At 41.0% G+C, this 25,161-nt stretch overlaps 1 protein-coding gene across 4 annotated transcripts in view; it reads right to left on the bottom strand.

Moving 5' to 3' along the window:
* LOC134206731 (moesin/ezrin/radixin homolog 1-like) overlaps positions 1-25,161 on the bottom strand; it is a 176,074-nt gene that overhangs the window by 72,206 nt on the left and 78,707 nt on the right. Inside the window, exons 1-2 of one of the 4 annotated variants that reach the window (XM_062682457.1) lie at positions 12,674-12,808; positions 11,943-12,100 (exon numbers count right to left, since the gene is read on the bottom strand). The exons of 2 other annotated variants lie outside the window; for them this stretch is intronic. In XM_062682457.1, coding sequence (XP_062538441.1) covers positions 11,943-11,963 — 21 coding nt within the window. In that variant the 5' untranslated portion in view covers positions 11,964-12,100; positions 12,674-12,808. Of the gene's footprint in view, positions 1-11,942; positions 12,234-12,673; positions 12,809-25,161 lie in introns of those variants that run through there. One more of the 4 variants, XM_062682461.1, reaches the window with a different exon arrangement.

Genomic DNA, 25,161 nt, shown 5'->3' with positions numbered 1-25,161 from the left:
ACCCAAAACTGCATAGTTGACGCTTCAACCATATCACGAGCCACAGAAAATATATGTGCAACGTTGAACTACGCCCGAAAGAAATTCAATTTTTAATCATCAATAATCCGTCAGGCTATTTATTGATCAGTTATTGCATTGTGTACTTCCATCAAACCGCCAGTTATGAAATAATTAGACCGATTTCTTCAAAAGCAAGCGACAAAGCTCTGCAGAGGTCCGAACAAAGATTAACGAATCTGATTAAAAAGCACTGAAAATGATATCAGAGGCGAACAGGAACGGTTCTAAGGTCTGCGAATTTTTAAAAACTTGGATAATGTTCATTACTATGATCATTATGATGTCATTACCACTACGAGGATGCAGATGAACCAGATTCCCACCACCCTAGGATAAGGAGTCGTACAAAGCGTCAGGTACCCCAGGATTTCAGTCCTCACGGAGAAGCTGGAACCGTGGGAACCATATCATCACAATTGTTGTCTATTTTATTAGTGTTTTTGTGTTTTTTCCCTACCAAATTTTATCCTTACAATAATTTTAATGTGGCAATTTCAATTCAAAATAACTGCCGCCTTGGTTGGCTCGTAAGGCGGTGGCTCGCGAAAGGAATCCTATATTATGAGATAATGGATGGGTATTGCTAAGCTTATACAACACGGCAGACTCGACACGTTGGAAGAGCATCAAGCGGAGATAACATGCACTAGAGATCCCAAAAGAGACCGTAGACTTCATGGTAGGTCGCGTACACGATGGCGTCTTGCAATTAAAGTGTACCTGAGAGTACTAAACTTCAGTGCACCTTTTAGCAATTGGCCCATGATTGGCTGAGCACGTTATAGTTAATAAATCTATATCGCAGTGAAGCTGGGTAAACTGAAATAGTTTTTTCCCCTACCACATGTACAAACTAGTTCGTAAGCGAGTAATCTTCAAAACGAAGGAGGGACTTGTCAGGATCCAGCGATTAGCCATCTATAGTCCGCATTACAACGCCGTATGTGCTATTCATCGTGGGCTTCTGTTGGAGTCTCAAGTTCAGTCAGACAGTTTTTTGCAACTAAGTAATCACGAATAAACTTTCAATGGATATAAGAACAGCGAGGAATTTTGAAGCACAGGTAATGGAACAAAAACGAACGGAACTGAAAAAAATTAGCCTACCAAAAAGTTATTGGAGTACATAATAAACCAAAGGACGAATACTGAATGGTTTGAATGAGATGCCTGCAATAGTGGGAGTCATTATCCACGGTACAAAACTGGACGCAACTGATGGTCGGGCAATGTAAAAAAACATATCTATCGTCCAACCAACGATATTCGGATTTCTGAATATCGCCCCAACCATCCCAACCGAAACCTCAATCCTTCAGCAGCAAGTTAACACACTACCGGAGAACAACGCGAAAAAAAAAAGATTACTGCGAGACACACGAGATGAACTAGATTCCCACCACCCTAGAATGAGGAGTCATACAAAGCGTCAGGAACCCCAGGATTCCAAATGTTTTTGTTTTTGTTAATGTTTTTGTGTTTTTTCCCTACCAAATTATATCCTTACAATATTTTTAATGTGGCAATTTTAATTCAAAATAACTGGCGAAGCCCTTGGTTGGCTCTTAATTCCAATTGCTACATGTACCTTGCTATTGGCGGGACCCATCATGGTTGGCTCGCGAAAGGAATCCTTCTGATTTCTTTCCTCATTGGTGTTGAACCTAATGTTCTAAATCATAAACACATAAATAAAGACAGTTCGATCAGCTATAAGTTCCGTTCCGGCAGTTGCAGGTGTGAATAATTAATGCGTTTGATCCGACTTTCTCGTCGACCCTCTATGCAGCGCAAAAAATCATAATTGTAATTCCGGAATTAGTGGCACAAAAGTAAAATAAATAGTTCTCGGCATTTCGGTTATCTATAAAGATCATCTGACAATTCGACGGACTTTCTATGCGTCCACTTAAACCAACATCCATACGACTATTGATAGGTTATTCGAATACCATGTGTTTGGATCTTTGTCGGATTGCTTATTTTGCAAACGCCCAAATAATTGACATTTTGAATTTATCCTAAAATTAAATTGAGGAAATGGCGAGAGTGTAATTATAAATCCGCGACTTTCGCGACTGGAAAGGTGAATCCGCGACAAACCCGCGAAATTCGCGAAAAAGGCGAAATCAGCGACTGTTGTAACAGTCCTAAATCACTTTTAAGCCCTTTTCGTTTTGCAATAATAAAAATTGAGGCAACCGTATTGAATTCGTCCGCCATCTTGGTTTTATTTTTGAAACCTATTTTTTGCTAGGTTTGCATCCACCGATTTTGAATATTGATACATCGTTGGAAAGCTTAGCCTGTATTGTGCTTTGTGTCAAAAAATCTGAGGTGTATAAATTTTCTATCAAAAGTATTATATTATTTTTAAAAGGCCCGTCTGACTAACGAACGTTATTTCATGGACTATCAGACCGAAGTACTTCGTTTCGCCTAAAGTTGATTTATTCTCTGATTAGTTCTCGAGTAATGCACAAATTTCTAGTTCATTTGTATGAGAGCCTCTCATTCCAAAAGGAGAAGGGGTTTCAAACCACCTCAGAAATACATCTTTCGTTCCAAAAGCGCCACATGCCAGATTTGGTTCCCTTTTGATTGATTACTTCTCGAGTAATTATGAAATTTGTGTTTCATTTGTATGGGAGCCCCCCTTTCCAAACCGGGAAGGGGTCTCGAACCATCCTAAGAACCTTCTCCGGCCCCGAAAACCTCTGCAATTGTTTTTAAATTTTCACGCCGATCAGTTAAGTAGTTTCCGAGTCTATAAGGGTCAGACAAACAGAAATTCAAAAAATTCAAAAGGAGAAAAAAATATGATACTACGACGTCAGTTCCTTGGTTTAATACACTATCGTACGCCAAATAGGTTTTGAAAGTGGAGAGCATATCTACTACAGTATTTTATTTGAAAGGCTCAAAATTTTCGAGCATAACGGAGCCGTATTCAAGTTATTGGATTAAATAATTCAAGAATCTTGGTATCGTAAAGTTTTTTTTATTATTCTGAACTTATTTTTCCTAACATACAGAGTTTGCAGAAATCGCTCCTCATAGATAACGAACAACGATAAAAAATAGGCAAAAACTGTCCCGAATCATAACAAGCCATGACAAGTCACTCCCTGATTGTCTACCACCGATTTTATCACGTTTTCGACCCGATTTTATTACGTCCCGATTTTAACACGTTTTAGACCCGATTTTGCAACCCCAAAAAAAAAATAATTCTAGTCATTTTTTTCATAATTTCGCAAAAAAAAAATCGCAAACAACAATGATTTCCATGAAATATCTATGGATGGATGAAGTTATGGATGAACATAAAATCCAACAAGCTATGGAGCGATAAGTAACCCGAGCTCAACGAATAACTCGAACGGAAAATAAACAAACAAAAAAATACCCTATGCGATTATGCCGACGTTCAACAGAACCACATACCCGAGGTACGTGAAAGTTGGATTACTACGCATGACCATTCTACCGAAATTCCCTGCAATGTCATAGTTGTTGCCAGTTTTACCACATAAGCGTTAGATGTCAGAAGGACCGATCCATGCTTCAACTTCGAAGCACAACAAGTGGTGAAGGCCATTGTTGACTACAAGGATGTTATCGATACTTTAGTAATATGGGTTCGATCATTTAGTAGTTTTCCAAAACCTCATTCCAGAAGCTGAGTTTCAAAATGTATGGAAGATGGACTTCTAATGTGAAGGTATTTCCACAACACTGCCTAATAGTTTGTTGTTTGGATTCCACTAATAACGGAGTTGAAGCGCTAGTTGTAGTAACGTATACTAAATGGTAACAACATTCCAATCGTTTAGTTCAAGTTACTGCAACCAGCTGACTACAAGTTAATCTTACCCAGAAACCCGTAAAGGAGTTTTAAAGCGGTAGTAGCAACGCAAATGCTGTTGTCAATACGAGACTGGACAACAGAAGAATCGCAGGAATTTTTTTTTCCAGTGGCGTTTCCCTAACCGCAATCTACCTGTGCACTGAATTTAAATTTAAGGAATTGGTGTGTGGAAATGCATAGAATAACTAGATTCTGATTAGTTTAAACGACTCTGATAATTTTATTTTCCATTTGGGCTGTCAGAATAACAAAATTTTCATTTTTTGGGTCAGTGCACAGATAAAAAGTGAGGTTACGCGACGCCACTGTTTTTTTTTTCTGATAGTTTTTAAGAATTCTTGATCGCACGGCTAAAGAAGGCAATGAACCTGAACTTGTCTCTGCCATTGAAACAAAAAGTAGGTCGAAAAAGAGTGTCTGTTGCGATGAATACAATGTGGCGCGTCTATGGTAGAAGTGAAGCCCAGTCAACACAAAATAGTATATGATGCTAAAATGGAGGCGATATACGTACTTATTGTATGGGGAAGTACCTGTATGGCCTCCACTTTAGCCTCATATAGGATATTGTGTTGACTGGAAGGTGCAAAGTCAGTTGGTCTAAGTTGCCATATCTTGTAAGTAAATCCTTGGAAGCTTCTCTTCAACGTAATTCGGGATTTTAGAACAGGAAAACGGTGGATGCAAACCTTTATTACAATTGGAGTCAACTGAGATTACAAGTTGCTCTAGGAGGATCCAGTGCAACTACCTGATCGGTTTGAAATCGAACTACTTTGGAAATTTGACAAACTTGAGATTCCGAAGAGTTACTTTATGACACTCCAACGATTGGAATGTCTGGGGAGAGGAAAATGTGTCGAGAACCCGAGAAGCGAGTGCCAGAGTAAAGGGTATGCTAATCGCGCTAAGGCGAAAGAATTGTTAGATTCTGTTCCAGGCCTGATTTTGAAAGGAAATGCCAAGGATTTTGCGAAAGATTTCGCAGCCACAAAGTGGGTTAAAGAACCCAGTCTTTCTTCTGAAGGTAGGTGGTTCCAAGGGCCGGAATTTCTGTACCATCCCGAATACCACTAGCCGCACAAAACAGCAAACTAAGCATGATCACTGAAGAAGAACTTCGAAACTGTGTTATGTATGGTATTCTGAACAACGGACATACAGTAGAAGATTTTCTAAATGATTATGGTTGGTAAAATCGGTTGCTTATATGAGTACGGCCCGCAAACGATGCTCGAAGAACTAAAGGTCAACGGGCAGCAACGCCACTGTGTTCTGATTTCGCAAAACATGTTATGGCTTCTAAGTCATTCAAGAACCAGCGGAAGAAAGTGGAAAAATACTCAACGATCTATAAACAGTCACATTACGTCGATGAGAATGGAGATCGGTGTACGCGGATCCGAAAATCGTTGGCGGCGGCGTTTTCGGCGTCTCGTCGAAAGCCATTTTAGTCATTTTGCTGAAATGCCGTTGTACCGAAATGGTTGTTAGGCCGAATATTTTTGACCGAATGGATCATTCGCGATCTCCGAAAAAGCCGTTTGGTAGAAATGGTAAGCCATTTGGGCCGAAAATGTCCTTTCTGCCAAACAACCATTTCGACCAAACGGCATTTTCTGCTAAATGACCTATTCGGATAAACGGCAAACGATCAGTTTAGCCGAACGACACATTCGACTGAATGTCCATCTCGGCCAAATTGCCATTTCTGCTAATCGGCCATTTCGGCTAAACGGCATTTACGGCCAAATGAGCTATTCGACTACTTTTTCACCCAAAGGAAACGACATTTTCGGGCGTATGACCCTTTCATTCAAATGACATTTTCGGCCATATAACTTGACTATGTGAGGCCATATAAGACTATGTGAGTTTCGGTCAATTGGTTTGTTTGGTCTAATAACATATTCGGCCGAACAACTTTAGGCCTTGTGGTCTTCAGCCAAAAGGCTTTCTGCCAAATGACCCTTCTTCGTTCAAAAATTATATTTCAATGGGAAATTCTTCACATTTCAATGGAAATCCGTCGGAATTTCCACTCAAAGTTCTTCTTAGCTTTTACGGAGAGCTTCTCGAAATTTCAACATGAAATTGTTTGGAATTTTAAATGAAATGGTATTTTCACGAAAAACTATCTGGGGTTTCAACGCAATGTTGAGAGGATAACAATCGGGAAAATCTACGGAATATGACGTGAATCGAGTGCGCGATCAAACGTATTTCGTATCAGACGCAGAACATTCGTAAGATCTAGGCGATTAGTTCTGTTTCGTGCGTAAATCAATCAGTGAGGCCCAAAAGTAAATGTGCACGATTAAACGTGTTTTGCACCGGATACAACATTTTCGCGAGATCTGGATGATTAGTTCTGTTAATTTGGTATGGTCGGAAAATAAATTAATCAGAGAATGATTAAACGTAATACGAATCGGATGCAGAACTTTGGCGAGATCCGGGTGTTTAGTTCTGTTTTGTGCGGTCGTAAAGTAAAACCATTACTGCGTGATCCATCTGTTTTGAGTGCGCATTTGTTCGTGTTTTCTATCGGACCCAGAACGATCGCACGATCATCGAAATGCTTAGTTCTGTTTTGTGCGGGTGAGAAAATTACTTCGACAGACTTCGAAGAGAACTTCGTACAAAATCATTATTTAGTCGCTTACCAAGGCGAGTTCCCATAGATTACCTTCTCATCTAGCCAACTATCCGATTCCAGTGGCCCTCACGGAGTTACAGAGGATTCCTCGATCTCTTGTAGCAATGAGTGTCGAACTAATTTTCATCTTCATTCATTCATTTATTTAGTTAACATCTAAACAGATAACACTGAATCAACAATTTGACGCCACAATACACGGTTCGAGGCCGCATCTCTCCATCCTCGGATACGCCCCACGCTCGCCAGGTCGTTCTGCACCTGATCTGCCCATCTCGCTCGCTGCGCTCCACGCCGTCTCGTACCTGCCGGATCGGAAGCGAACACCATCTTTGCAGGGTTGCTGTCCGGCATTCTTGCAACATGTCCTGCCCATCGTACCCTTCCGGCTTTAGCTACCTTCTGGATACTGGGTTCGCCGTAGAGTTGGGCGAGCTCATGGTTCATTCTTCGCCGCCACACACCGTCTTCTTGCACACCGCCAAAGATGGTCCTAAGCACCCGTCTCTCGAATACTCCGAGTGCTTGCAAGTCCTCCTCGAGCATTGTCCATGTTTCATGTCCGTAGAGGACAACCGGTCTTATTAACGTCTTGTACATGACACATTTGGTGCGGTGGCGAATCTTTTCGACCGCAGTTTCTTCTGGAGCCCGTAGAAGGCCCGACTTCCACAGATGATGCGCCTTCGTATTTCACGACTAACGTTGTTGTCAGCCGTCAGCAAGGATCCGAGGTAGACGAATTCCTCGACCACCTCGAAGGTATCCCCGTCTATCGTAACACTGCTTCCCAGGCGGGCCCTGTCGCGCTCGGTTCCGCCCACAAGCATGTACTTTGTCTTTGACGCATTCACCACCAGTCCAACTTTTGTTGCTTCACGTTTCAGGCGGGTGTACAGTTCTGCCACCTTTGCAAATGTTCGGCCGACAATGTCCATGTCATCCGCGAAGCAAATAAATTGACTGGATCTGTTGAAAATCGTACCCCGGCTGTTACACCCGGCTCTCCGCATGACACCTTCTAGCGCAATGTTGAACAACAGGCACGAAAGTCCATCACCTTGTCTTAGTCCCCGGCGCGATTCGAACGAACTGGAGTGTTCGCCCGAAATCTTCACACAGTTTTGCACACCATCCACCGTTGCTTTAATCAGTCTGGTAAGCTTCCCAGGAAGCTGTTCTCGTCCATAATTTTCCATAGCTCTACGCGGTCTATACTGTCGTATGCCGCCTTGAAATCAACGAACAGATGGTGCGTTGGGACCTGGTATTCACGGCATTTTGAAGGATTTGCCGTACAGTAAAGATCTGGTCCGTTGTCGAGCGGCCGTCAACGAAGCCGGCTTGATAACTTCCCACGAACTCGTTCACTAATGGTGACAGACGACGGAAGATGATCTGGGATATCACTTTGTAGGCGGCATTAAGGATGGTGATCGCTCGAAAGTTCTCACACTCCAGTTTGTCGCCTTTCTTGTAGATGGGGCATATAACCCTTCCTTCCACTCCTCCGGTAGCTGTTCGGTTTCCCAGATTCTGACTATCAGTTTGTGCAGGCACGTGGCCAGCTTTTCCGGGCCCATCTTGATGAGCTCAGCTCCGATACCATCCTTACCAGCTGCTTTATTGGTCTTTAGCTGTTGAATGGCATCCTTAACTTCCCTCAAGGTGGGGCTGGTTGGCTTCCATCGTCCGCTGAACTGACGAAGTCATCTCCTCCGCTGCCTTGACTTTCACTGCCTGTACTCTCAGCGCCATTCAGATGTTCCTCGTAGTGCTGCTTCCACCTTTCGATCACCACACGTTCGTCCGTCAAGATGCTCCCATCCTTATCCCGGCACATTTCGGCTCGCGGCACGAAGCCTTTGCGGGATGCGTTGAGCTTCTGATAGAACTTGCGTGTATCTTGAGAACGGCACAGCTGTTCCATCTCCTCGCACTCCGCTTCTTCCAGGCGGCGTTTCTTCTCCTGAAAAAGGCGGGTCTGCTGTCTCCGCTTCCGTCTATAACGTTCCACGTTCTGCCGGGTACCTTGCTGCAGCGCGACCGCCCGCGCTGCGTCCTTCTCCTCCAGAATCTGTCTGCACTCTTCGTCGAACCAATCGTTCCGTCGACTTCGACCCATATACCCGACGTTGTTCTCCGCTGCGTCGTTAATGGCTGCTTTGACTGTATTCCAGCAGTCCTCAAGAGGGGCCCCATCGAGCTCACCCTCTTCCGGCAACGCTGCCTCGAGATGCTGCGCGTATGCAGTGGCGACATCAGGTTGCTTCAGTCGCTCTAGGTCGTACCGCGGCGGTCGTCGGTACCGAACATTGTTGATGACGGATAGTTTTGGGCGCAGTTTAACCATCACCAGATAGTGGTCAGAGTCGATGTTAGCGCCACGATATGTCCTGACGTCGATAATGTCGGAGAAGTGCCGTCCATCAATCAGAACGTGGTCGATATGTGATTCTGTCTGCAGTGGTGATCTCCAGGTGTACCGATACGGGAGGCTGTGTTGGAAGTAGGTGCTGCGAATGGCCATATTCTTGGAGGCGGCGAAACCAATTAGTCGTAGGCCGTTTTCGTTCGTCAGCCGGTGAGCGCTGAACTTTTTCATCTATCAATCCTAGATTGACTGTGAAGACATGGCCGGCATCGTTATTGAACTTGAATTAATGAAACTTTAAAGCATGTACGTACAGGGAGAATGGCTTCATAATCCCAAGAAGACTGTTCAATTGGTCAGCTTTGCATATTTGATGTTTCTCAGCCAATAATGACTAGCAACTACGAAGTGTACAATCAATCAAGCTTAGCTATGCTAAGTTAGGAAAATTCCACTATTTTTTTTTTTAATTTTTAAAGAAAATATTGCAGACTTCTACAGATTTGAAACGGCGTGGCACTTGACAATCTACACTGACAACGGCTCCAACTTCCAGGGAGCCGAAAGGTACACAACAGATCAGTGAGAATCTGGCGGAGACCTTTACAAACGCCAAGATTAAAGGGTTTTTCAACTTACCTTTAGCTCCACACATAGGAGGAGCATGGAAACGAATGGTACGCCCCGTTTAGGTCGCTATTGAAAGTACAGACACCGGAAGAAAGTCGCCGGATGGGAGTTTCCCAACGCTGGCTGTTAGCGGAAGCTAAAGGAATTGTCAATTCCAGGCCGTTGATGTACCTAGCGTTAGAATCCGAAGAACAAGCAGCGGTTACGTCTAAACACTTCTTGCTTGGAAGTAATAGCGAAGTCAAGCTACCATCGGTAAACCATACTTATGGGCGTGAAACCATTCTTAACAACTGGACACAACTTTGTTATCAGTTGGATCTATTCTGGCACCGTTGGTTAAAAGAGTATTTCCCAACAATTTACAGACGAATCAAATGGTTTAAAATGTATCTAACCTTTCAAAGTAGGGGATCTTGTTTTCTTAGCAGAATGTTCCATAAGGAATAGCTGGTTAAGACGACAAGTGACGCATGGGCGCATACGAAGTCAAGTCAAGACAGTCCAGACAAGTTCAGGGATTCGGAGTCGACTTGTATGTAAGCTGGCTGTTCTAGACGTGGGATATCAGAGTAAAACTGTTCATAGTAGGCAGCGTTACGGGGGGCCGGGAATATATCCGCGAAATCTGGTAACTCTAAATGTATTCAGTGGCAATCCCGTGGGACTCATTCACACCAGCCTTTATGACGTCGCAGTTGACGCAATGACACCAACAGATGAGATATGAAAAAGCAAAAAGTATCGATCCCGAAAAAAGTGAAAATAAAACGTCAACGCGGTTTTGAAATCACAATTTTACGTTTGGCTGTCTATGTAAATGTTTACTTGTTTACTGTGTTTACAGTTTGTAGTCACAGATGGATAAAAAAAATCTCAGAATCCTCTATTCGACAACGTCTCGCTAGAAGCTAGAAGAATAACAATTATTATCAATGAACTGTCAAATTGCACTGTCGCGTCGCGTCGGATCGCGCCGTTGCGTTTACTCTGGCTTAACCCTTAGCGTAAGCCGAATGTATCGATCTGCGATACGACGATGAACAAACCGAAACACGGTGGACAAAATTCACACGGGATTGTATTAAGTATAGAGACAACGATACTTTTTTCATTGCAGATTCTTCCTTTTAATTGTATTAACAAATATCGTTCTGGTTCTTGAAAAATTCTAACATATTTATAAAAATTTTAAATTAATTTGGGATTTTTTGCATTTATTAACTGCTTATACCTACTCTGATTTCTTTATTGGCAATTTTTATGGAAAACTTCTAAAGTTTCAGGGAGAGTTCATATTTTAGTGGTTTTACAGACCTGTTTGTATTCATTTGTATTCAGTTGACGAATTCCATAAGGAAACGCTGAAGGAGACTTAAAACAAAAATGCTTATCTTGGAAAACAAATGAATTCCTTAATTCCAACTCCAGTCAAAATAAATAAAAGTAGTCATGATATATAAATGATATTTCTATGAAAGATCCTCTTGAGGAGCTCTCTGAAAATCCTTATGTGGAAGTTCTTGAACGCATTTTTGGAAAGAATTCCGAGAAGATGGACTGGATATGACGAAATTCCTGAAAAATCATATTTTTTCTGAAATAGAAAGCAAACAACCATATCTAAAGGATATTTAGACTTGCTTTTACCAGAAGCTATTCGTTATGAGTAATATTATTTGATAGTACACTAGTGAAAAAAAATGATTCCATATCCATAGTGTTATATACCAATCGACTCAGATGGACGAACTGAAATCATATTTGTCTGTGCGTGTGTATGTATGTGCGCAAAAAATACTCTCGCATATTATGGCACTTATATTTAAACGATTTGTTCGCAACAAGTTGCATTCGACGGGGAATCTTGCCCCTATTAAAAATTGGCCTATGGGCTCAAAAGCTATGGCTAAAATACTATTTTTATATGCACGAGAAAGACGCCAACACCGCTAGGTGGATTAATCTGGGTGTTTCCGCATTACCCGGCTTTTTGCTTCCTCAAGTGAAGCAGGAGTTAGAAAAGGAAGAACAACAGGCTGTGTGTTATTTTACATTTTGAATTAAGCATAGGGATGGTTTTGCACCAATACCTTTTAGCCTCATAAACTGTGGCGTTTCGGCTCCAACAAATATTGAAACAAGAATATTTTTTTAGACATAATCTGAATTCGGATACTTAAACTTAAGCAATTAAAATGTACCATATAAAATTTCAGTGAAATGTGAAATTATGTTAGTCAGAAGAATCCACTATCAAACTTCGAAAAGAGCCTAGTTTTACCTTATCTACACGAAAATAACATCAAAATTTGCAAAATATGTAGAAAAAATGCATTATTTACCATTTTTCCGCTTGCAACCATTTTGATCGTCGCCTTATTTCAATGGCACTCGCAACGAACCGCAACTCACTATTTCCACAAACACCTGCAAGGGTCGAATGTTTCTCCCTTTGTAAACCACTTTCAATTTCACACTATTTCCAGCTGCTCTGCTTCACCTGTGTAGATGATCCAATTAACACAATTGAACAACAACAACGCCCTCCGTATTATCAAATCCAGCCCCAAAAAACTACCGTCACGTTACGATTCGCACCGATTCACTTGCCGTAGACACCAAATTACATTAACCCACAAAAAAAACGAAATGACGAAACTACCGACTTTCAATCAAAAACACATCTATTATCTAAGTCACACACATAAGTCGTCTTCTACGGTTGCTTCCACTGGACTAGAAATGCAGCATTCAGTGCCTCCACATCCAAACCTTTCGCTTTCGGAAGCGTCCCAAATGCGCACCCGCCGTTGATGACCGTTGACCGACCGAGTGCCGCACCGAACCGCAACAACCTTTTTTGAATTCACACAAGTCAAAATTCAAAAAGGGTTTCCAGCCGGACGGAATCTTCTTTCCTTCTGGTAACGTTCTTCTGTTCTTCGGCAGCAGCAACGATCACGATCACCTTGAAAAAAAGATCCCACCCGAGACGACAAGAACCACACAAAGAAGGCCCAACCAGACTGTTGGAACCGAACCACCAGAAGGGTGCGGCTTCTTGATCACCTACAGAGGGTTTTGGAAATCCTGGGCTGAGGGGAAAACTCCACGGACCGAACCGAAATCGGAGCGAATTACTGGGAACTGGAATCGCAACAACCGCCAAATGTGAACTAATCGCCGACGCGACCAGTTTGACCAGAAGACCCCCTCGGCGCGCGTAGCAGGCAGGCAGAGAGCGCGCGCGATGATGCGCGCACAGTTCTTGTTGCGGATTTACAGTTTGCGACGTGACATGATCGCATTGCGTTGCGTGCACTTTGGCTTTGTGTTGATGCGAATGTGTGCGCTGCTGCAAACGTTTGAACAAGAGGCACCCATATTACCCCGGCCGGATCGGATTGGTGATCGCAAGCTCAGCCGCCTTCCAGTTGAATGAATGCGAAAAGGTAGTATCGTGAGGCGCAGCTCCAAATGGTGATGTGGTGGTGTGGGATTACCGCGGCAGTTATGTATACACAGGGTTGCGAATTCTGGGATGATCAAACTCTATTTCAAAAATATGTTTCTCCTGGAAATGTTATTGAAATTTCTGGATGACACCTTGGTAAGACACCTTGGCGAGCTTCTGCTGAAATCAATGAAATGTTCAACCCACTTACATTTAGATTGGACATTGGACCTTTTGAAATTGCTGTAGAAATACTTCGAATCTTGTAAATATTTTCTGGAATCAATAAAGAAGGACTTCTTTAAGGATTCCTGTAGAACTTCTTGAAATGACAGAACTAATTAAAATTGATTACAAACTTCCAAAAAGCAACAAGGTTATAATAACAGATTTTCTATACACGGTCTCGGGCCATTTGACCAAATTTCGTTTGGCGGAATAGTTGAAGTCAGAAGTTAGAAGCGGAAAGTGAGAACTATGGAGTAAGAAATGAGAAGTCGGAATTGATAAGTGGGAAGTTCTAAATGAAAAGTGAGAAATTTGAAGTGAGTGAAAAGTGAGAAATTAGAGATAAGACATTCGAAGCGAGAACTGAGAAGTGAGAAGAAGAAAGTGAACTCAGAAAAAGCTCAGTGAACTTTCTTCTTCCTTATTCCCTCTTCCTTCTACTTTGTTTCATTTTCGCTCTCCTTTTCCCTTATTTCTCCTCTTTCTTATCTCTTCCTTCTACTTATTTGTTTTTCATTTTTCCTCGTTAGAAAGAAGTGAGCAGTGAAAAGAGCTTAAAGAGAGGGAGAAATGAGCAGTGAGAAGAGAAGAGTAAAACGTGAGAAGTGCAAACTCAGAATGAGAAATTCAATGCAAAGAGTGAAAAATGAGAAATGAATGTGAGAAAATTAAAGTGAGGATTGAGTAGTAAAAAGTAAGTAAGAAGTGAGAATTGAGATAAAAATAGAAGTGCTAAGTGCGTAGTGAGCAGTAAGAAGTGAGAGGTGAAGTCAGCATTGAGGGCTGAGATATGAGAAGAGGACCAAAGAGTGAGAAGTGGTATGTGACTGATGAGAAGTGAGATGTGAGAATTGAAAATTGAGAAAATTAATCCTTATTCTTTCCCATATCCTTTATTCCTCTTTTTGAAATCGTTTTCCTTCTTCTTTTTTATACCTTTACCTATTTCCGTTTATCTTTTTCCTTATTCCCTCTTCCTTCTACAATCTTCCTTTTCCTTTACGATTTCTCTTATTTATTCTTCTTTCTTTGTTCTTCCTTCTACTTTCTTCTGTTTTCATCCTTCTTGTCCTTCTATCTTGCTTAATCATTTTGTACCCTTCCATCTTCCATATTCCTTTTTCATCCTTCCATCTTCCTTATTTCTTTAACCCTTTTCCTTCTCCATTATTTCCTCTTACTTCCTCCTTCTTACTTCTGCCTGCTTACTTCTTGTTTGTTTTTTCTTCTTATGTCTTTGTTTTTTCCACTCGCTTTTCACTTCTCAATATCTCGCTTGTCACATCCCAATTATCATTCCTCACTTCTCACCTCTTGCTTCTGCTTCCCTCACTACTCACTTCCTACCTTTCACTCTGCAATATCATTTCTCACTTCCCACTACTAACTTCTCATATGCTTCTGCACACATCTCACTACTAAGTACTCACTCCCATTCCTTAGTACATATCATTTTTCACTTCTCAGTTCTCACTTTATTTTTTCTTTATTAGTGTTTTTTTTTAATTATAAATTGAGTTCAACACACTCACTTTTAACTGCTCACTTCGAAAAGCTACCTTCTTCCTTCACATAAGGAAAACTTTATCTAATCGGCCAAATAACCCTTTCTTCCAAAAATTACCCTTTCGGCCAAATTGCATTCGGCCAAATAACCCTAAACCATATTTCTGCATGTTATAAAAAATATTTGATATTTTGGAATAAAATATAAATGTGTTCCCTATTCCGATAGCTCGATGGTCCCTTCAATAACGAGTAAGAGTTCACTGTATTTCATTACGATTTCAGAACCTGTTTTTTTAAATACGAATTAAGAATGAATAAATGGCTAGTGAGTGAGTGAAAAAAAATGAGAAGTAAGTAGTTAGAATTGAGGAGCGAGGAATAAAAAGAAAGAAGTAAGAATCGAGAAATAAGAAGTGAAAAATAAGAAATGAGAAGTGTAAAATAAGAAATACGGGGTGAGAAGTGAGTAGTGAATAATGAGAAGAAATGAGAATTAAAAAAAAAATTTTTGTTCCTCCTTCCTTTTCTTCTACTTTGTTCCTGCTACCTTATACCTTCTATAATTTCCTGTCTCTTTCATTCATTCTTTTTCATTCTCCATTCTTTCCACTTCCTATTATTTCCTTTCTTTCTTCTCCTTTCTTCATTTTTTCATCATGTCTGTTTCATTTCTCACTTCTTACTTCGATTGTTTTTGAGCTCACATTCCAATTATCATCTCTTACCTCTCGTGCTGCTTAATTCTTACTACATAGCCTTGCGCAGCTTATTTCTCACTAATCACTCACTTCTTACTACTCAATACTTATTTCGAATATCTCTTATCTTATGTTGAGTGCAACATCTCACTTCTAACTATCCAGCTCTCTTCTCATTTCTCAGTAATCACTTCGAACACCTAACTTAATAAGGAAACAAGTATCTTGCATTACCGTACGACTTCCTAAAATGCTTATCAGACTACGTGGGTTCTTGGGTAACTTGTAGAATCTTCTAATTTTGAAGAACTTTCCAGAAGGGCTTCTTGGAACTCCCAGAAGGCTTCTAAGAGATGAAATATTCGATAGACTATAGAGCTAGTTAACTATTTAGTACTCTTAAAAAAAATCTTGAATATCCTCGAAATGTGAACTCGTTCCGGGTAGACTAACCTGATCTGAGAGCCAGAACAGCAAGAATTAGTTGGGGGACGAGGGGGAGGATACTTCACACTGGACACAAAATAAGACTGTTGTAAGTTCCGTAACTTCACGAAGAACATCCTAAAATTGTTATCGACCTACGTAAAGAAGAAGAAGAAGAAGAAGTCGGGTGATTTTTCTGGAATAAATATTTAGCTGCACATTTGGCGAAACTGCCGATCTGATCTGATTCTACCTATTGAGGGTAGTCAGGATGATCTTCTTGGCCAAGGGGCTGGAGATATACGAGTAGCCATGACAACATCCGATGATCATGGCGATGAATCCGGCCGAGTAGTCGCATCGTTCACCATTTGTCGATGAATATTTGTTCGTTTTTGTTCACAACGAAGGCTATATGACGGTAAATAGACGGCATTGACACACACACGCGTCTTCGTCAACAAGAATAACGAGAAAAAAAAACGCAAATTTTACCAGAAGGATTCATACAACGAGAGTAGAATAAATTTGTATTTCTGAAATATGTAAAAGTAGTGATTAGTTGAAATAACATCGAAGGCGAAAAGGGTTGTTTTATTTTACTCTATTTCACGAGTATTTCACTCTATGACGTTAATATAGAAAATAAAATATCACAATGGATCACAATGAACAAAATTTCGCGTAGTGGGACACCCGCAGACGTTGAGATAGAAAAACCCTGATTATTCCACCTTGGTGTAATAGTGTCTTCTCGTGCATTACAAAAAAGTATTTGGGCCAACGCTTTTGAGCCTGTAGTCCGATCCGGCCAATTTACAAAAGGAAACAATGGGATAGGATTTCCCGTCGAATGTATTTTGTTGCGAGCAAATCGATTAAGAATAAGTGCCTAAAAAGTGATTAAGTTTTTTTTCGCACATACATACACACAGACAATTCGTTGAGCTGAGTTGATTGGTATTTGAAAGCCAGCCCTCCGGGTCTGCGTTGAAAACAATACACCCAGTTCTTTTTTTATACGGGTGGGTTTTAGTTGATTACGAACTTTAGCGTTAATGGAACTATGAGTTAACCCCATGGAAAAATTCACAAAAAATGAAAGGAAATTCAGGTGGTAGTTAAAAAGCTGTGAAAAATTAGGTTAAGTGAGAAACCGTGTACAACCGTGTACAAAAAATATTGGGTGTAGTGTAAATGTGGGTCAGAAAGACCACAATTTCGCCTGGTGGGACGGCGCATGCAATGACATTAAAAAGTGCTTGAGTTTCTTCCTCTGTGTTGAATCAACACTATTGATGATACACCCGTAAGAAAAATAGTAATAGTAAGAGTAATCGTGGATTGGAATGATTACAATTTTTCGAGATAGCGTTGAGATACAAAGTGCACGAGCTTTTACCTCTGTGTTGGTGGGACAACCGCAAAAAAATTATAGATTAATTGTGGATCAGAATGATCACAATTCTGCGTGGTGAAGCGCCTACGGTGAGGCACCGGTGCAAGAATAGTGCTACTATGGTCCAAAACGAATTAAGTGTGGTGGGAAGTACGCATATACTGAGATAGAATGTAGTTCCTGATTTTCACTCTAACAATTGGTGGGAAGAAGGCAAATGAAAAATCTCCTATTGAAGCTTTGTTTCCAAATTTATCAAATAGATCTAATAGACCTGATTTTTTGTGGAAAGTCTAAATAATTGTATGTGATAATTTCGAATATGGTACTTACTTTCTGAAGAATTTTCGGTGGAAGTTTGTCGTGAAAGTTTTCAACATTTTCTCGTAGGAAACCTGATATCCAATTTTTTTATTATTAATTTTTTTTTTTTTTTATGGTAGACTTCTAGAGGTTCTGGATTTTCTGAATGTCTGGAGGACGTTTTGAGAGTCGTCTTATTTCTCTAGCTCAAATGGAACGGTTTTTGGAATGAGCTGTAGTGTCTGTCTGTAGTGCCAACTCTCAATGCAATCTAGATCTATTTAATATGATTCCAATAGAAGGCTTATGGGAATTTCTTATGGCATTGCAATCTGAAATCGGCGGCGTTAGAGCCAAATTAGTGTTAACTGACATTATTATCATGACAATCCGTGACATTTTTTGTTATTTCACTCTCAGGTCCCACACTTTGTATTTAGAACAATAATCTGTTACACAAAGTTATAATATCCTTTAAGCCTTACATGTTAATCAAATACCCGAATTGTAAATAACTTTTGAAAATAGTCGCAATAGCGATTCAATGACATTTTTGTGGCATTTCTCAACAGTGGTCTGGTGAGAAGATTTGAGGTTCCGTCAACTGGGGGGAAGATGATCATTTTTAGAACAAAACATGCAATAACAATGTCTGTTTACATTTTAAATCGAAACAAATATTTCCAAAACATGTACTACTATACGTTGCAATAATCAACAACTTTAGTTTTCTGAAATGCGTTCGCATTTATTAAAATAAATTAAATTATCACACATTTTTTGAGTAATTTGGTTTGGGGTGAAGTTGATCAAGACAGCTCTACTAAAATCATTATGACCTAGTAGTCAAAATACACTAAGTTATTTGTATGAATGTTGAATTTACTACGTAAAGAAGTCTACGAAGTCAATATTTGAAACGAAAATAGCGTCATTTATGACTATCTCTCTCTTTCTTCCACAAAATACATTTTCATGATTATAATCGAAAAACTCGGATTTCTACCTAGCGGTAACATTACTTGAACGGAGAATATTGTTGACTACCGTTTCATAAAAAAATTCGGCACTTTTGACTGACACATCAAATGATCATCTTCACCTCAATGATCATCTTCCCCCCAGTTGACGGTACCTCATAAAAAACTGGAATGATATTCTTGAAAAAAAAAGTAAATAATATCTCTGAAAACTGCCTAAAATCACTAAGCGACTTCTTTAAACTACTTGTATTGTTGAAGAAGAGATCGTAATTTGTTTGTTTGTCCCAGCAATCATTCGACAAATCTGACTTGTACACGATAAACTTATTCTCAGAACGTTACATTTGGCATAAGAACGATGGGTAAGACTGTCTTCATGATAGGTCCAAGGTCAAGTTGAACCAAGAAGCTTCCGAATTAAAGCATTTTGATACCTTCATCATAGCTTAAATAGGAACGCTACACAACCTACGATCATGTACTAGGCCCACGTGATTGGGAAGCTCAGCAAGTCGCTATGGTCAGCAAGAAAGCTTTGTTGTTTCATATACTGTTATACAATTGTTCCTACCATTATTATTTAGATTATCGTCTTGGACTTGAAGGTTAAATGGATACGTACCTGAAATGGAAAAGAGAAAATAAATTTTATTAGTTTCTGTTGTAATTATTGGAAAAGGAAATTTTACCACAGAACAAAATTAATTATTGATGAACTAATTATATATCTAATTTAAGTAGGCTTCAGTCTGCCAAACAATTGGCTTCGTGGATAATACGCTTATTTTATTATTGTATTAGATTTTTTAAGAGATATATTATCTGGATTCTTTTTGATGAGTGATACTATCTATGGGAAGAATTATATTAAATGTGAATTGAAAACGTGAGCATATTGATTTATTTTCTAGACCGCATAAAGCAGAACAAAATATCTCAGATCACGCAACCGTTCTGCGTGCTAATCGAAACATGATCAATCGCGCACCAAAGTACCAAAGTTCTGCGTCTTATACGAAGCAAGGCAATCTTGATTTTGCGATAGTTCTGCGTCCGATACGAAACACGATCGATCGCGCACTGATCGATTCACTTCCCGAACGCACAAACAACAGTACTAATCATCCAGATTTCGCAAAGGTTCTGCGATCGAAAATAAATGTTGCTTTCCGACCGCACGAAACAGAACTAATCACCCGGATCTCACGAAAGTTCTGCGTCCGATACGAAACTCGATTAATCGCGCACTGATTGATTTACTTTCCGAAAGCACAAAACAGAACTCTACAAAGAAAATTAGCCGAGGATAATTTGTTGTATTTGTCAAGTCCACAATATTTTTAATTTTTTAATGAATTTGTCGAAATAAATCCTAACAATTGGCAGAATAAATACCAGAGGATTTCCCGAGAACATTTGAAACACTTGCTGAGGGAATTTCCAAGAATTTTCCAAGGATAGTCTGAATAAATGGCTGGGGATACTTTGACGAATTTGATGAAGGAATCCAGAATAATTTTCCAAGGAATTTCCGAAGAGATCGCCGAGGAAATTGACGAATTTTCCGAAGAAAAGGCGCAGAAAATTTTGACGAAAGAATTTACCGAGTAAATCCCGAAGAATTTTTCGAATAAATTCCAAAGGAATTATCAAAGATTTGCCGAGGAACTTAGAAAGAATTTACCGAAAGCACTGCAAAGAATTTCCCAAAGAAACTACCAAAGAATAGCCAGAAATCATTTCGTAAAAGATGCCAGAAAAATTCCGAACAACTCCTCAAGTTAATCTCGAAGAATTTAGTCTAACCGCTGTTCTCAACCTTTTTTCTGAGAGGTACCGCTTTGAAGTTTACATTCATTGAGGTACACCCTATTTTTTCGCTGTAAATGGATATGGGCGTAACGCGCCTTTCGAGCCTCTTGAAAGGAGGCTTCCGAGCCTCTTGAAAGGATGCTTCCGAGCCTCTTGAAAGGATGCTTCCGAGCCTCTTGAAAGGAAGCTTCCGACCCCTTTTGAAAGAAGGCTTCCGACCCCTTTTGAAAGGAGGCTTCCGACCTCTTTTGAAAGGAGGCTTCCGAGCCTCTTGAAAGAAGGCTTCCTAGCCTCTTGAAAGGAGGCTTCCGAGCCTCTTGAAAGGAGGCTTCTGAGCCTCTTGAAAGGAGGCTTCCGAGCCTCTTGAAAGGAGGCTTCCGAGCCTCTTGAAAGGAGGCTTCTGAGCCTCTTGAAAGGAGGCTTCCGAGCCTCTTGAAAGGAGGCTTCTGAGCTCTTGAAGGAGGCTTCTGAGGCCTCTTGAAAGGAGGCTTCTGAGCCTCTTGAAAGGAGGCTTGAGCCTCTTGAAAGGAGGCTTCCTGAGCCTCTTGAAAGGAGGCTTGAGCCTCTTGAAAGGAGGCTTGAGCCTCTTGAAAAGAGGCTTCCGAGCCTTTTGAAAGGATGCTCGCGAAAGGAGGCTTCTGAGTCTTTTGAAAGGGAGGCTCTGAGCTCTCTGAAAGGAGGCTTCCTGAGGCCTCTTGAAAGGAGGCTCTGAGCTCTTGAAAGGAGGCTTCTGAGCCTCTTGAAAGGAGGCTCTGAGCCTCTTGAAAGGAGGCTCTGAGCCTCTTGAAAGGAGGCTCTGAGCCTCTTGAAAGGAGGCTCGGGCCTCTTGAAAGGAGGCTCTGAGCCTCTTGAAAGGAGGCTCTGAGCTCTTGAAAGGGAGGCTTCTGAGCCTCTTGAAAGGAGGCTTCTGAGCCTCTTGAAAGGAGGCTTCTGAGCTCTGAAAGGAGGCTTGAGCCTCTTGAAAGGAGGCTTGAGCCTCTTGAAAGGAGGCTTCTGAGGCCTCTTGAAAGGAGGCTTCTGAGCTCTCTTGAAAGGAGGCTTGAGCTCTTGAAAGGAGGCTTCTGAGCCTCTTGAAAGGAGGCTTCTGAGCCTCTTGAAAGGAGGCTTCTGAGCCTCTTGAAAGGAGGCTCTGAGCCTCTTGAAAGGAGGCCTGAGCCTCTTGAAAGGAGGCTTCTGAGCCTCTTGAAAGGAGGCTCTGAGCCTCTTGAAAGGAGGCTTCTGAGCCTCTTGAAAGGAGGCCTGGAGCCTCTTGAAAGGAGGCCTGAGCCTCTTGGAAAGGAGGCTTCCTGAGCCTCTTGAAAGGAGGCTCTGAGGCCTCTTGAAAGGAGGCTTCTGAGCCTCTTGAAAGGAGGCCTGGGGCCTCTTGAAAGGAGGCTTCCGAGCCTCTTGAAAGGAGGCCTGAGCCTCTTGAAAGGAGGCTTCTGAGCCTCTTGAAAGGAGGCTGGAGCCTCTTGAAAGGAGGCTTGAGCCTCTTGAAGGAGGCTTCTGAGTCTATTTGAAGGAGGCTTCTGAGCCTCTTGAAAGGAGGCTTCCTGAGCCTCTTGAAAGGAGGCCTGAGCCTCTTGAAAGGAGGCTCTGAGCCTCTTGAAAGGAGGCTCTGAGGCCTCTTGAAAGGAGGCTTCTGAGCCTTCTTGAAAGGAGGCTTCCTGAGGCCTCTTGAAAGGAGGCTCTGAGGCCTCTTGAAAGGAGGCTTCGAGCCTCTTGAAAGGAGGCTTGAGCCTCTTGAAAGGAGGCTTCTGAGCCTCTTGAAAGGAGGCTTCCTGAGCCTCTTGAAAGGAGGCTTCCTGAGCTCTTGAAAGGAGGCTCTGAGCCTCTTGAAAGGAGGCTTCCTGAGCCTCTTGAAAGGGAGGCTTCCTGAGCCTCTTGAAAGGAGGCTCTGAGCCTCTTGAAAGGAGGCTTCTGAGCCTCTTGAAAGGAGGCTCTGAGCCTCTTGAAAGGGAGGCTTCCAAGCCTCTTGAAAGGAGGCCTGAGCCTCTTGAAAGGAGGTTTGAAGCTCTTGAAGGAGGCTTCCGAGCCTCTTGAAAGGAGGCTTCCGAGCCTCTTGAAAGGAGGCTTCCGAGCCTCTTGAAAGGAGGCTTCCGAGCCTCTTGAAAGTAGGCTTCCGAGCCTCTTGAAAGGAGGCTTCCACAAGATCGAACTGAAATCAAACTAGAAAGCGACGCGTACATCAAAACACATCTCTGAAAATCGCACCAGATCTCACTTAAAGTATTCTTAAGAGAATGGAAGTGATTCCAGCTGCTCTTATTTGCTCTATTAATAGCTATTAACGATTTTTTAGATGATACTCTTGCGCTCAATAACATGGATATAGACAAACAATAGCTTTCCGTTGACCCGTCCTAACGAAAAGCTCGTGTGTTGAAGTTTCTGTCTGATTTATATAATCCAGAAGATTTCTCCGAGGAACTTGAGAAAGAACTAAAGCAGTTTTGCAAAATCTTTTGTTTGAGAATTGATCAAAAATGGTTAAAGAGCTTTCGATCATCCGAGAAATTCGAGAAGGAACGAAAATCACTCTCTGATTATCTTCATTGGTAATATCCTCGCAATCCGAAAATAAATATTGAAGGAATTGCCGAGTCTTCATTCAACATCGCGAAGAGTAGACCTCAAAAACCGTTTCAGGAATATTCGAATAAGACCAAGAAACTACGTGTTGAAGATCTTTTCAATAAAAATGAACCTGAGGAGCGAGCATTTGCGGCCAATATATCAAGTAGCACAAGCACAAATCATGAAAAGGTTATGACAGCGACACAAGTACTGGCGTTGTACATTGACTTGAATTTATCCGACAGAAAGTACAATCTGCTGCAAAGTACTTTAAACGAGGTGCATGCAAATCTGCTTCCTAGCATTTACGCGTTGAAAAAGGAAAAGGAAAAAAAATCATTCCTAAACAGGCTTCCGCGTCTGAAACGTCGTACCTCGCCAAGCATTATGCAGAAATTTTCGGTAGAGAGCTTAAGGACGGTGAAACTTGTATGGAAATAGGGTTTTGATGGACGCATAGGACATAGCATCTACAAACGAAAATTTTCGGAGGATGAGAGCTCAGATGAGAGTCTGCTTGCTGCTCTACTGTCCATGATTTCTTAGTTGACATATCAACCAAGCAAATTATCTTCATTCTGATGATGATCCCAGTCACCACGAGTACGCTGGCTTCTACCCCTCTGTTACTAACTTCATAATAAGATGATATGATTGTACATATTACAAAGAGCCATGGCTATACACGCCTGAGCCTACCAAATAAACAAACTTGGAAAAAAATAACAAGTTCCAATGATTTCTGATACCGTCGTTAAAAAACAATTCCTCAAATCATTACTAAGGATATTATGATTCTATAGTATAAAACATGAGAGCTGGCGTTTACGTCACTTATGAGTGAGATGATCAATTGGAAATTGGTCAATTGTTGAAATAAAAACTGTTATCATACCACATTATCATATCACAAATTTTTCGTAAAAAGATCCTGGTTCTTTGAGGCATATCGTAAAATCTGGCGTTTACGGCATTTATGCAATTATCTGTTCAACATAGGTCAATTACGCAAATAGTAGTTTTTATCATAAGTGACCATTTTCCCAAAATTATCTCGATTATACGAAGCGTATTATATGTTATGAAATTTGGCGTTTACGCCACTAATGTAATTATCAATTTAACATAGGTCAATAATGCAAATAGTAGAAAAACTAGTTTACAATCATTTTCCCAAAGACACCATTGAGCTAAAACGTGTAGAATGTAAGTTATGATTTTTGTCCCTTGGTTCCATACGTTCGAAGCACTGTGCGACGCTGCAATCATCAAAACGATTGAGAAGAGAATAGATTTGCCATTACGCATTGTTGTCCGAGGTACCCCTGGGGCCAGCAAAGGTACCCCCAGTGGTAGATGTACTCCAGGTTGGGAACTGCTGGTCTAGTTAATTCCAGACAATTCCTCGAGGAGTTTCAGAAGATTATCCTAAAAACTTCCAAAAAAGAAAATGCCGCTGAACTCCCAAAGAATTTGCTGCGGAAATATAAAAAGAATTTCTTGAGTAAATTTCGAATAATTTTCCGAGAAAATTCCTAAGAGCAGTACTGCAATTTCTTATTTTCAATGAGAGCTGTCACGTTATGTTTACATATCTGCCCACCGTGTGGTAAGACGCGCGGCCACAAAGCAAGACCATGCTGAGGGTAGCTGTGTTCGATTCCCGATGCCGGTCTAGGCAATTTTTGGATTGGAAATTGTCTCGACTTCCTTGGGTATAAAAGTATCATCGTGTTAGCCTCATGATAAACGGATGCAAAAATGGTAACTTGGCTTAGAAACCTCGCAGTTAATAACTGTGGAATTGCTTAATGAACACTGACCTGCGAGGCGGCTCTGTCCCAGTGTGGGGATGTAATGCCAATAAGAAGAGGAAGAAGAAACGCGAATGGTATGCCACAAAAATTTCAGAAAATATTTGTCCCCTGACAGGGCATTACAGTGTGCAATATCTACTTTTTTTAGTTCATAAGTTAATTGCCTATGTTCAGGGTTCAGGGCCATCCGGAGTGGAAATTAATTACTATGTCTGAAACTCGATTATGCATTTGCCGAACATGTGATAGATTTAATTCGGAAAAGGTATTGGAGGGTAACCGTTCGCTTTGGTGGGGTTTGATTTTTTTTTCGTTTTTGATTTTTTTTCTAAATGGGGCCTTGGGAAAAACTATGATTTAATTCCGAAATTCAATG

This window comes from Armigeres subalbatus, chromosome 1 (assembly GCF_024139115.2).
Source record: "Armigeres subalbatus isolate Guangzhou_Male chromosome 1, GZ_Asu_2, whole genome shotgun sequence".
Taxonomy (NCBI): domain Eukaryota; kingdom Metazoa; phylum Arthropoda; class Insecta; order Diptera; family Culicidae; genus Armigeres; species Armigeres subalbatus.
Note: the sequence above shows the minus strand (reverse complement) of the source record. Positions and strands in the feature narration are given on the sequence as shown.